The sequence below is a fragment of the Ostrea edulis genome, chromosome 9, assembly GCF_947568905.1.
Source record: "Ostrea edulis chromosome 9, xbOstEdul1.1, whole genome shotgun sequence".
NCBI classification, from domain to species: Eukaryota; Metazoa; Mollusca; class Bivalvia; order Ostreida; family Ostreidae; genus Ostrea; species Ostrea edulis.
Genome location: NC_079172.1, coordinates 37,475,393 through 37,489,748, shown reverse-complemented (window position 1 = coordinate 37,489,748; position 14,356 = coordinate 37,475,393). Strand labels below are relative to the sequence as shown.

At 36.5% G+C, this 14,356-nt stretch overlaps 1 protein-coding gene across 4 annotated transcripts in view; it reads right to left on the bottom strand.

The window, feature by feature from the left end:
- Positions 1 to 1,506: 1,506 nt before the first annotated feature.
- LOC125657953 (transforming acidic coiled-coil-containing protein 2-like) overlaps positions 1,507 to 14,356 on the bottom strand; it is a 45,687-nt gene continuing 32,837 nt past the window's right edge. For all 4 annotated transcript variants that reach the window (XM_048888919.2, XM_048888921.2, XM_048888922.2 and 1 more), the window contains 7 exons: positions 14,115 to 14,293; positions 12,828 to 12,871; positions 11,365 to 11,432; positions 10,668 to 10,760; positions 9,374 to 9,480; positions 6,231 to 6,351; positions 1,507 to 4,157 (listed from right to left, as the gene is read on the bottom strand). In XM_048888919.2, coding sequence (XP_048744876.2) covers positions 4,095 to 4,157; positions 6,231 to 6,351; positions 9,374 to 9,480; positions 10,668 to 10,760; positions 11,365 to 11,432; positions 12,828 to 12,871; positions 14,115 to 14,293 — 675 coding nt within the window. In that variant the 3' untranslated portion in view covers positions 1,507 to 4,094. The remainder of the gene's footprint in view (positions 4,158 to 6,230; positions 6,352 to 9,373; positions 9,481 to 10,667; positions 10,761 to 11,364; positions 11,433 to 12,827; positions 12,872 to 14,114; positions 14,294 to 14,356) is intronic.

The following is a 14,356-nucleotide window of genomic DNA, read 5'->3' as shown; positions in this document are numbered from 1 at the left end:
TATCTCCAAGGACCCGTGACACTAATACCAGGTGGCAAGTGTTTGGCGACGGAACTGTCACTACCTGTTTTGACGACATAGGTCTGTCACGGCCTGGATTCGAACCTCCCGCATGCGGGGCGAACGCTCTACCTCTAGACCACCGCGGCGATTCAGTAACAAAATGTTACCATTAGGTACGAGTGCGAGTCAATAAGTAACCAGCCTAACTTATTTCCGGTTGAGAGCCACCTCTTCTTTTTCGAAGTAATTGCCCTCTAGTATGATGCACTTAGATCAACGGTGCTCAAGTGCCATCAGCCCAGAACTGGAAAAGTCAGGGTCCTTTCCATTGACCCACTCCTCAGCTGTCGTCACTACTTCTTCGTCAGACCGGAAATGACGTCCATGGATATCCTTTTTCAAGTTTGGGAATAGGAAAAAGTCGCCAGGAGCTAGGTCAGGCAAATAGAAAGATGTGGTATTAATTCATACCCGTTTCGCTCTACAGCATCCATTGCAAGTTTGGACTTTCACGTTGTCCTGTTTCAGCAAAACACGTTTATAGAGTTTACCTCGGAGGTGGATCTCAGCTGGTCTAGCAAGTTTGCATAGTACACTCCAATTACTTGGTACTTCTCTTGGGTAAAAAGTCCAACATAATCAACGTCTTTTGCGTCCCAAAATATTGTGGCGCCAGCAGATGGTTGCATCTTGAACTTCCCTGGCCTTGGGGACCCAGGCCCTACCCACTGAGCTTTATTCTCTGGCTCATAATAATGAACCCAAGTCTCATCTACAGTCACCGGACGCAAAAGAAAATCATCTTTTGACCTAAAACGCTTCAATAAGGCGCTGCATACTGATGCTCTGGTTGCCATTTGCTCATTGCCAAGGGATTTGGGGACCCAATGGGCTGTTAGCTTGCGCATACCTAAACGATCATGCAAGATTGTTGAAACACTACCATGTGAAATGCCTAATGCCTGCGCTATTTCTTCCACCTGAATTCGCCCATCAGAGTACACCAGATCCCAAACTTTCTTACACATTTCCTCGTCGGTGGCATCAAGTGGGCGTCCAGACCTGGCTTAATCTTTTAAAGACGTTCTACTGCGTTCAAATTGCCCTACTCAGAATTTAACCACAGCATGAGATGGTGCAGAAGACCCATAAACACCAGTTAACTTGCCGTGTATTTCCGTGCCTGTTTTACCATTTAAATACAAGTACCGGATTATAGCATGGTACTCAACTTTAGATGAAAAGCATGCCTTTGCATCACTAGCCATGTTTGACATTTAATATCTTATTAAAGAACGACTCGATACGCGTGCAATTTTGTACCCAGGTATAAAACAGGTATTGAAACAAGGCACGGTCACCGTCTCGGTCAATCGGAAATGGGATAGGCTGGTTACTTATTGACTCACCCTCGTATAAACTATCCGATACCTGTCAGTGATCATAGATCATCCTATAGATATTATACCTGGTACTGTCCCGAAAAAAACCAAACAACGAATGTTTCACATCTTCCTCTTTAGTGTTCATTAAAAATCATAGTCAATATAAATAACATGCACAAGTGTAATAGCAACAAAATGACCAGATACAATGATAAAACGATCTCGGTGTCTAAACTGATTTGTCTCTACACGGCTAAAGTTCATGCTCCTAGAGTTTCCCCCATTATCTGCTGAAGCAAATTAGAGTAAGCCTTTGAAATATTTTCTATTTAAATTAAGTTTAAAACTTTTTATAGCTTTCTGGCTAATTAACATCTCATACTCATCACAAATGACTTTGTTTTAATTCTTAATTGTTATACAAATTAAGATTGATTCATAACAAATTACACAATACTGTGGTGGGGAACATTAATTTTGCTCTCTTAGAAAGCGATTTCTTCAATGTGGAAGCAAATTACATCATTTGTTCTTTTACCAATACTTTTCCAAAAGGATAATCCCTTTCTTCTTATCAACAAGTATACATGTACGAGTGAAACAAACTTGACTGTACTTTATGTTGATATAACAACATATGATTGATGTTGAGGAGACTGTGAGACAGTGTAATGGTTAAACCAAGTCAGGGACTACAGGACCGTAACTATTGCAGAATTATCTCCCCCTACATAGCCAGGGACTGCAGAACCATAACTATTGCAGAATTACCTCCCCTCATATAGGGACTACAGAACCGTAACTATTACAGAATTATCTCCTCTTACGTAGGGCTGCAGAGCCGTAACTAATACAGAATAATCTCTCTGTATACAGTTAGGGACTGCACAGCCATAACTATTACAGAATTATCTCCCCTTACATAGTCAGGGACTGCAGAACTGTAACTTTTGCAGAGTTACCTCCCCTTATGCAATCAGAGACTGCAGAAGCGTAAATATTGCAGAATTACCTCCCTTTACATAGTCTGGGACTGCAGTGCTATTACTATAAATTTATCTTTATTCTAAAATCAGACAGATCAATAACGGTACTACAGTCCCACATACATTGGCCAAAATTCACTCGTACATTTCAGAGATTCTTGATTAGATGGGTAGCAAGCCTAACGATTTTAACCAGAGTTGACTTCTTTCCATATTTTTAAATCTCATTTTGCAACTTGGGTACTTGCGAAAAAGTTAACAGTTTTATATCAATCACATAATTTCCTTTGACTTTTTACAGTGTACTAAAATACCAACAACCACAAAAGATAGCCCTGACCCTCGTTTTCCGAAAAATTAATTAAAAAGTTAACAGCAGAAATAATTACAGGTGTAACAATGCATCCAATAGGCGTATCAAAGAAATATCATTTCCACAGCAAATGAAAATTTGCACCGTAAATATAACAAATTGTAACAACATATAGAAAAATATTTCAACAGATTCTATATATAGTGTCATATCAAAACAAGAACAAAAATTTTCTTCAATATCACATTCTATACCCAGTTTTCTTGATGTTTCTCAGTTTCATGCATTTACCTGAATCAGATTGGGAAAATTGGCAAAAAGTGAGTATATTTAGTAAAATGAACTCTCTACACGCAATAAGCCTTCATTAACTTCAAAAGCAGAGCAGAAGTAAAATAAAATTGAACAAATTACTAAGAGGTGGATATACTTAAATTTCCATGATAAATATTCAATTGATAAGTCATATATATATATATATATATATAATATTACATAAAATGACTTTAAACATTATGTAGCAGACCACCCAAGAACCATGCTGACATTGGAAATGAGTGTGAAATGTTCTAAAACAGCTTTCAAATGAATATTTTTGACACCATATAGTGCTATGGGAGTACATATTGAAAATCAAAATAATTTATCCATATACTGCCTGCACAAAAAGATAACAGAGAATTTCTAGTGTTTACTACAGACAATTAGAAAATACAGTTATCTGCCCTTTATACATACTTAAAACAGCGCAATTTTGTAGAATGTTAATCTCACTACGACAAGGGCCTACATGTCACTATATCCACATTTACATTTTTGATAATTGAGCTTTGAAAACGTTCATCACTAAATCAGCAACTGCGTGATTCTGACATGGACTGCTATTTCATTAAAACATAAACATGAAACATGTTGGCAGTATACGTGAATTCCTTCACACAAAAGCAGATATACAGTTTACAGCATTTAACTTGGCATCAACATTCATTCTCGTAAAATTCTAAATCGATTTTCATGAAACTTGGTATCAGGTTCCTTAAGGACACTTGATACAAACAAAACAACAACAACAAAAAAAGAAAAAAAAAAGTACAATTATAAAATAAAATTCCTTAAAAAATAAGGAACAATTTTCTACTATGTTCAAAATTTGAAATACAATACTATTCCCTTAATAACTCTTTTTTCCCCAATGTTTGGACTGAAATGAGAAATCATGGAAATAAATCACATTCCATACAATAAAATGTATTCATTTTACATGTACTTATAAAACCGTAAATTTAGTTTTCATTTTTATTAATCTTGAAAAAAAGTTTGTTTGTAGCAAGTGTCATAAAGATGATAAATGTTATATGTGAGGTGCAAGAGTCTGTCACATGACTTAGTAGTATAGGGAAGGTCCTTTCAGCTCCCAACTTTCGCTATCAATTCATCACATATTGAAGTCAGCTCTTCATTTTCTCTGACCTGCAAAGAGACGGAGATATTTACCAATACAATATGGATGAAAAGTGGAGGATATGTTCAGCAATATTTTGAAATTGAAAACTTTCAAATTTACTTTATTTAGTCGAACTCGAACCCACAATCTGCAGTTCAGTAGCCGATGTAAACTACTGAGCAACTTAGCTAAGCCATTATTTTTTAAATGAATAGACAGATATTGCTGATATTTATATTTTTTAAAAGGAAGTCAGCCATTAGGACGAAGTTGAGTACCTCCTTAAACAGTACACATGGTTATAAAACATACTGATCAAAAAAAGAAATGCAAAATAGTAATACTTTGCTGCATCTTTACAAATACTGTAAAACCAACTTTTATTTGCATGCACGAAAATTTCATGAGAACCTCATCGTCGCGAATATTTCTTGTTGCGAACCAGTCATTGAATGTCTGTCATAGGCTTGATTGCAAAAATAACTTGCCGTGAACTAGTGTACCACAGTTGAATCGCAAAACAAAGTAGCAGAGAATAAAAGTTGGTTTACAGTAATTTTTTCATGCATTTTTGGGGTCTAGAATGAATAGCCTGATTACTCCTTGGTACATCTAACACTATTATTTACTGGATAGATATTTTTATAGAATTTGAGGACCATAAAATGTGTTTTCATAAAATCCTAAATCAGTCTCTGTAACTTTAAATTTTAAGTTCCTAATGCACGCGATTCAGGCACCTGTAGTCTATTATATACACAGGTTCTCTGTATTTGATTGCGTTGTCTTTAAATGTAACCGCACTTTGTGAAATGCAGCGTCTGAATGATGAACAATACCATTAGACGACTGGAAGCAGGTGTGTCACAATTTCAATGTTGCACAAAGCACCATATCTCGCCTTTGGCATAGAAATCAACAGCTTGGTTCAACAAATGATCGTTATAGAGCAGGTAGACTATGCTTAACATCAGCAGCACAGGACTGTATCATCTTCCTCAATGATAACAACATCGTCATATACAGCATCTGCCATTCCTGGGATTCACAGAATATCAGATCACACTGTTCAGAATCGACTATGGAATGCTGAGATTAGAACGCGCAGACCTGTTTGTGGCATTGTTCTGACTCAGCAACATCACCGGAACCAACTTCAATGGTCTCTAACTCATAGAGAATGGCTGCAGCAACACGGGTGGACAGTTTGGTTCAGCAGTGAATCTTGATTTTTACTGCAGAGGCCTGATGAAGACTCAGAGTGTATAGGCGCCAAAATGAACATTTCGCACAAAATTGCATTTAGGAGGCTGACCGGTTTGGAGGGGTAATGTTATGATATGGGCAGCAATATCCTATACAGGCAGGATAGCATTGGTTCACATACATGTACAGGATACTGTGATAGTTCAATGGAATATTGATGAAGTCAAACAGCCGGTCCCAATACTGCAGCATCTCGGAGCAGTATTCCAACATGACAATGCCAGACCACATACTACTCATCTAACACGTGATGTTTTACAGATATAATATCCAGGTTCTTCCTTGGCCATCCAAATGACTAGATTTGAACAAGCATGGGACAAACTGGATAGGCACATCCACCAACGACAACCACAGCCTTAGACTCTGCAACAACTGGCCCAAGCTCTGCAGTTAGAGTGGAACAACATTCCTAGACAATTTTTTAGAGACTTCATTGCATTCATGGGAAGGGGTGTTATCAGGCAGACATTGGTGCTCGTGGGGAAAACACTAGATATCTAACTTGGGTGACCTTGAACTGTCAATGAGTGTAATTATCATTAGTGGTTGTGATACTTTGATTATTCACCCAGCGTTTACATCATTTTTGTGTTATCAATAAATCAAATATTGAGTATTTCTCATCTCTTAAAAATGAATATGAAATTGTACTATGCATTTCTATTTTTGATCACTATATTTTCAATAACGATGACTTCACATTTCCCTATATGCAAAGAAAAATCATTAATTCTACTCCCCACCCTCAAATCTAAATGATTCACCTTAGTACCCCCTACACTCTATCAGACAATGCCCCCCTCCACCCCCTCTACTGCCCCCACATTTACCTTTTGATCTAGAGATCTTTGTAAACTATGGACTTGAAGATCTGCCTTTTTCACTGCAGCCTCCAGGCGGGCAATGTCCGATGCCGCTGTTTTGCGAGTGCGCTCCATTTCACTAGTAGCACTACAAGATATAAACTTCAAATTTCACAAGAACTCCTCTGTTATGCGAGGTTAGGTAATAAGTTTTTAATATGAACTTTACAAAAATATTTGGTCCCATCGTTAAAGCGAAATAAAAGTTCACGCATAATAACAAGCTAACTAATTTGCTTATCAAAAAACAACAATTCTGTTAATCACTTATCTATCATATTTCTGTTAAAACTATATTTGCTTAACAAGAGGTTCATGGGCCACAATGCTAACCTGAGTCACATTGGCCCTGCTGTTCTTAATAGAAGATTTTTTACCTTTTCATTGTCATGAAATATTTGGACCGATTATTATGACCCCACCCTAGCCCAGGTCATGACTTAACCTAACTCAAATCCACACACCACAGAGATTACATCTGTAGCAATATCACTAATAATATTACTAATATGGTCTTAATCCACACACCACAGAAATTGCATCTGTAACAGTATCACTAATATGGTCTTGCTGTTGAGTTTTGGAGATAAAAGATTTTTAAAACAGATGTCTTTGTCTATATTCATATAACATGTAAAACTTGATTCCTGATTCTAGCCCCACTCTTAAACTCCAGATCCATGATTTAACACCCAACACCCCCCCCCCCCCCCCCCCCAAAAAAAAACCCTTTCAGTTCACTAGACTTAGGAATGTTGACGTATTGATATGATATAGTGTGGTCCTGCTACTCTTAAAAAGAATGTTTTAATATATCTTATCTTAAGTAAAACCCTGAATCCCTATTTTAGCCCCACCCTAACCTCACAGGTCATGAATTGATGGATCCCTATTTTAGCCCTACCCTAGCCTCATGGGTCATGATTTGATGAATCCCTATTTTAGCCCTACCCTAGCCTCACGGGTCATGATTTGATGAATCCCTATTTTAGCCCCACCCTAGCCTCACGGGTCATGATTTGATGAATCCCTATTTTAGCCCCACCCTAGCCTCACAGGTCATGATATGATGAATCTGCATTACATTGGAATGCTTGCATATTAAAATGACTGATCATGGCCAGTGGATCTTCAATGGTTTTCTCTTATATATTGTTATGTGCCACCATTGATCCCCTATTGAGACCCCATCTGACACACCCCTCTCCTCCTATGAGAATGTGTGCATACATGTATCAATATGACAAACCATGGCCCTGTGAAGATGATTCCAAAAAAACATATTTCCCATATATCGCCATGTAAATATTCGATCTCCAATTGTAGTCCCACCCTACCCTTCAAGGCCATGATTTGAATAAACTGAAATTATTATTACCAAAGGATCCTTGCATATCAACATGACTAATCACAATCTAGCAGTTCATGAGAAGATTTTTTACTACATGTACATGCACTGTATAAATTCTCGTACTAAGTAAAACTTTGATTCCCTAGTGTGGCCCTACCCTACTCCTGGGGACCACAAATTGAACAGATTTGAATCTGCACTTCCTGACAATGCTTGTATATTGATATGACAAATGATGGCCCTGTTGGTCTTGAGAAAAGATTTTTAACGTCCCCCCCCCCTCCAAAATATTTCCAAATAAAATTTTTGTTCCCCTGTTGGACCCACTCTACCCCCAGTGGCCATGATTCCAAGCAGCCATGATTTGAACAAACTTGAATCTGTACAATTAAAGATGCTTGTATATTGATATGACTAATCAAAGCCCTGCTGTTCTTGAGATGATTGTTCCTATATATCTCTATTTAAAACTTTAATTCACTATTGTAGCCACATCCTACCCCTGGTCCGGTCATGATTTTAATTCCCTATAGTAGCCACATCCTACCCCTGGTCCGGCCATGATTTTAATTCCCTATAGTAGCCACATCCTACCCCTGGTCCGGCCATGATTTTAATTCCCTATTGTAGCCACATCCTACCCCTGGTCCGGCCATGATTTTAATTCCCTATTGTAGCCACATCCTACCCCTCGTCCGGTCATGATTTTAATTCCCTATAGTAGCCACATCCTACCCCTGGTCCGGCCATGATTTTAATTCCCTATTGTAGCCACATCCTACCCCTGGTCCGGCCATGATTTTAATTCCCTATTGTAGCCACATCCTACCCCTGGTCTGGTCATGATTTTAATTCCCTATAGTAGCCACATCCTACCCCTGGTCCGGTCATGATTTTAATTCCCTATAGTAGCCACATCCTACCCCTCGTCCGGTCATGATTTTAATTCCCTATAGTAGCCACATCCTACCCCTGGTCCGGCCATGATTTTAATTCCCTATAGTAGCCACATCCTACCCCTGGTCCGGTCATGATTTTAATTCCCTATAGTAGCCACATCCTACCCCTGGTCCGGCCATGATTTTGACAAATTTAAATCTTCATTATGTAATGAAGCTTCCACATAAGTTTCATCATTTCTGACCCATTGTTGGTTTTAAGAAATGATCCAACCCTATTTTTTGCATTTTCTTGATTATCTTTCCTTGGAATGGGAGATGGCCCTTCATTTGAACAATCATGAATACTCTTGACCAAAAGATACTCTGTGTCAAGTTAAGTTGAAATTGGCCCAATGGTTTTGGAGAAGAAGAAAAAAGTTGTGAAAAGTTTACAACAAAACAGACAAATTTTGATTACAAAAGTTCACAAAGGGTCTAAATTTTGGTCCATCATTATCATACTGATTTATAGTAGACATACATGATCTACAGAGGGTGTCTAAAGTTTGGTCCATCATTATCATACTGATTTATAGTAGACATACATGATCTACAGAGGGTGTCTAAAGTTTGGTCCATCATTATCATACTGATTTATAGTAGACATACATGATCTACAGAGGGTGTCTAAAGTTTGGTCCATCATTATCATACAGATTTACAATAGACAGACAGGATTTACAGGGGGTGTCTAAAGTTTGGTCAATCATTGTCATACTGATTTATGGTAGACAGACAGGATCTACAGAGGGTGTCTAAAGTTTGGTCCATCATTATCATACTGATTTACAATAGATTGGCTCTATAGAAAGACTTACTCTTCTATTTTGTTCTCCGCTTGCTGCACAAATTCTTGGAGTTTGTCTTCGGCCACCTTTAATTTCCCCTGGTAGTCCTGAATACACTTCTTTAGTACTTCCTCGTTCTACAGTCAACATCAAACTTACATCAAACAATCCTAAATGTTTAGTACTTCCTCATTCTAATGTCAACATCAAACTTACATCAAATAATCCTAAATCTTTAGTACTTCCTCATTCTACAGTCAACATCAAACTTACATCAAACAATCCTAAATCTTTAGTACTTCCTTATTCTACAGTCAACATCAAACAATACTAAATCTTTAGTACTTCCTCATTCTACAGTCAACATCAAACAATCCTAAATCTTTAGTACTTCCTCGTTCTACAGTCAACATCAAACTTACATCAAACAATCCTAAATCTTTAGTACTTTCTCTTTCTACAGTCAACATCAAACTTAAATGTATCAAACAATCCTAAATCTTTAGTACTTCCTCTTTCTACAGTCAACATCAAACTTACATTAAACAAACCTAAATCTTTAGTACTTCCTTTTTCTACAGTCAACATCAAACGATACTAAATCTTTAGTACTTTCTCATTCTACAGTCAACATCAAACAATCCTAAATCTTTAGTACTTCCTCGTTCTACAGTCAACATCAAACTTACATCAAACAATCCTAAATCTTTAGTACTTCCTCTTTCTACAGTCAACATCAAACTTAAATGTATCAAACAATCCTAAATCTTTAGTACTTCCTCGTTCTACAGTCAACATCAAACTTACATCAAACAATCCTAAATCTTTAGTACTTCCTCTTTCTACAGTCAACATCAAACTTAAATGTATCAAACAATCCTAAATCTTTAGTACTTCCTCGTTCTACAGTCAACATCAAACTTACATCAAACAATCCTAAATCTTTAGTACTTCCTCGTTCTACAGTCAACATCAAACTTACATCAAACAATCCTAAATCTTTAGTACTTCCTCTTTCTACAGTCAACATCAAACTTAAATGTATCAAACAATCCTAAATCATAAACTAGTCAATCTCAGAACACACATTGGCTGCCAAAGTTGCGTGATCGATGACAGAAGGCTTATAGTATTAAATAAGTTTATCATAAGTTACGAACAATATTGAGGATACCTAGAAGTTTCATCAATTCTAATGTCTGTAAATTTGCAAAGATCAGTGCATTTATAATCATTCAGATCCTTTCAATGTAAACTTTATATGTAATCATTAAATTATTTTAAATTCACTATCTGACAATAAAAATGTTGCACGAAACAATACCTTTTTAAACCCTTCCACCACACCTTTCGTCTTCTCGTAACGTCGGTGTAAATCTGAAAATGAGGCTTCAACACCTTGGAGATCCTCTAGGGCCTAAATTCGTAAATAAAAGATGAAATATGGAATGCTTAATTTTGTACACTGTCGCAGTCTCGTTTACAAAATGTTTGTGAAAGAGTCAGCGAGAACATGAAAGCCTGACTTGCTCAGACCACGAAGAATTTACCCATTACTGTGGAATCATTAGAATTCGTGGTGGCTCAATTTTCATGGAATTCGTGGGTACCCCTCACCCACGAATTTACATCCTCAACGAATATACAATACATGTATATATTATATAATACAATATATATTACAAATATAAATCCACGAAATTACGTCCCCACGAACCCGTAAAAATTCAGCAATCCACGAAAATTGGCCCCCACGAATTTAAATGATTCTACAGTACGTTCTATCACTACTGTGGAATCATTAGAGTTTGTGGGGTTCAATATTCATGGGTATGCCTATCCAACAAATTTCAAACCACTACTAAATACACAATTTATATAATAAATGTTTCATTGTCCAGAAACCCCACAATCCCAATGAAACTATAAAATCTAAACAACTGATGAAAATTGGCCCCAACAAATTGATATGATTCCACATTATGTTCTATTTTACTTATTGCGTGGATTGTCTTGCCAACCTGATCTCGCTCTTTGATGACCTCATCGAACGTCTGCTGCGATTCACTGTGAGATTTCTCTTTTTCAGCTGAAATAGGAATTATGAAAAAAAAAATTAAAAAAATCAAGTTTCAAATATACACTCTATGTTGTTGTTGGTTCCTATATCTCCCAGCAAATTTTCCTCCAGCAAATTAAATTGAAGGGAAGGAAGTGGGGAGGGGTGGGGTGGGGGGATCGGTATTTGTGATGGAGTGCCAGCTGTTCTATAACATTTTATGGGTTTGTATGTTCCCTATATAATATATATAATCCAGAAATTAGTATAGAAAAATCTACTCAAGTGGCAGTATAATGAAAATGTCACAAAGTCAATTGAGTATACCTGATAGTTTCTTTACTTCTTTAGGAGTATAATGAATAAGGAGATATATACACTGTACAACTGAAGAAGTGAAGAAACTACTTGTTGAGTATACTTAATCGGCTTTGTGATATTTTTATTTTATCAAAAAGAATAAAATCCCAAATTATCACATAATAATCAACAATATATTGATTATGATGTGTTAATTTAGGATTTTATTCTTTTAAATTATTTAACAACTTCACTGGTTTCTTCATTTATATATATACATATGTATCTATATAATTAAGCTTAACAGCTAAGTTCAATTCAGTCTTGACACTTGTTGTGAACAGACATATTTTTAGAGCTCCATGTTTTCTTAGCCTTTGTCGTTTAGCGTTAGTGCTAAATTGTTTTTGTTTTTATTGCATTAATTTGGCTTGATTGTCTATGTAAATATTCTATTGTCATGAAGAAGAGACGGGTTGTTCAAAAAAATTGTCAATTCCATATATACACACACAATATATTATATAGATAAAACAACCCAGCAGATATATATACCTATGTCAGACTTAACCTCTGTCTGACTTAACCTTTGTCTGACTTAACCTCTGTCTTACTTAACCTCTGTCTTACTTAACCTTGGTCAGACTTAACCTCTGTCCGACTTAACCTTAGACAGACTTAACCTCTGTCCGACTTAACCTCCGTCAGACTTGACCTCTGTCTGTCAGACTTGACCTCTGTCAGATTTAACCTCTGTCTCGCTTAATCGCTGTCCAACTTAACCTTGGTCAGACTTAACCTCTGTCAGACTTAACCTCGGTCCGACTTGACCTCAGTCCGACTTAACCTTGGTCAGACTTCACCTCTGTCTGGCTTAACCTCTGTCAGACTTAACCTTGGTCAGACTTAACCTCTGTCCAACTTAACCTTGGTCAGACTTAACCTCTGTCTGTCAGATTTGACCTCTGTCTGACTTGACCTCAGTCTGACTTAACCTTGGTCAGACTTAACCTCTGTCTGTCAGACTTGACCTCTGTCAGACTTAACCTCGGTCAGACTTAACTTCTGTCAGACTTAACCTCGGTCTGCTTAACCTTGGTCAGACTTAACCTCTGTCAGACTTACTTTGTAGCTGTGCTATGGTCTTCTCAAACTCAGCAACAACTGCCCTACAAAAAACAAAAACAAAGGGCTTCAATTGCTCATATAACAAAATGTTTATGTCCACTATAAAACCTAAAGAAAAGGCTTCAATTGCTCATATAACATGTTTATGTCCACTACAAAACATGAGAAAAACGGTCATTACATGTACTGATACATTAACTATAATCAACTATAACCTCATATCCTCATTGATAGACTTGTATAGTTTATTCTACTGATACAATAACTATAACCTCATATCCTCATTGATAGACTTGTATAGGTTTATTCTACTGATACATTAACTATAACCTCATATCCTCGTTGATAGACTTGTATAGTTTATTCTACTGATACATTAACTATAATCAACTATAACCTCATATCCTCATTGATAGACTTGTATAGTTTATTCTACTGATACATTAACTATAATCAACTATAACCTCATATCCTCATTGATAGACTTGTATAGTTTATTCTACTGATACATTAACAATAATCAACTATAACCTCATGTCCTCATTGATAGACTTGTATAGTTTATTCTACTGATACAATAACTATAACCTCATGTCCTCATTGATAGACTTGTATAGTTTATTCTACTGATACATTAACTATAACCTCATATCCTCATTGATAGACTTGTATAGTTTATTCTACTGATACATTAACTATAATCAACTATAACCTCATATCCTCATTGATAGACTTGTATAGTTTATTCTACTGATACATTAACTATAACCTCATATCCTCATTGATTGACTTGTATAGTTTATTCTACTGATACATTAACTATAACCTCATGTCCTCATTGATAGACTTGTATAGTTTATTCTACTGATACATTAACTATAACCTCATATCCTCATTGATTGACTTGTATAGTTTATTCTACTGATACATTAACAATAATCAACTATAACCTCATGTCCTCATTGATAGACTTGTATAGTTTATTCTACTGATACATTAACTATAACCTCATGTCCTCATTGATAGACTTGTATAGTTTATTCTACTGATACATTAACTATAACCTCATGTCCTCGTTGGTAGACTTGTACAGTTTATTCTACTGATACATTCACTAACCTCATATCCTCACTGATAGACTTGTATAGTTTATTCTACTGATACATTCACTAACCTCATATCCTCGTTGGTAGACTTGTATAGTTTATTCTGCTGATACATTCACTAACCTCATGTCCTCGTTGGTAGACTTGTATAGTTTATTCTGCTGATACATTCACTAACCTCATATCCTCGTTGGTAGACTTGTAGAGCTTATTCTGCTCTTGGAGTTCCGTGATTACTTTGTCGCGGGCTCCAAGTTTCTGACTCCATTCCCTTTCTTTGTTTAGGAGTCTCGCTTGGAAGTCTAGTTCCAGCTCCTGCTTAATCTTGTTCACATCAGACTGCGAATATTTTAGCACCTGTTGAAAATCAATCGGAAAACTTTTGATTTTTAAAAAAATGACAGCCCTTCTGAAATTAAT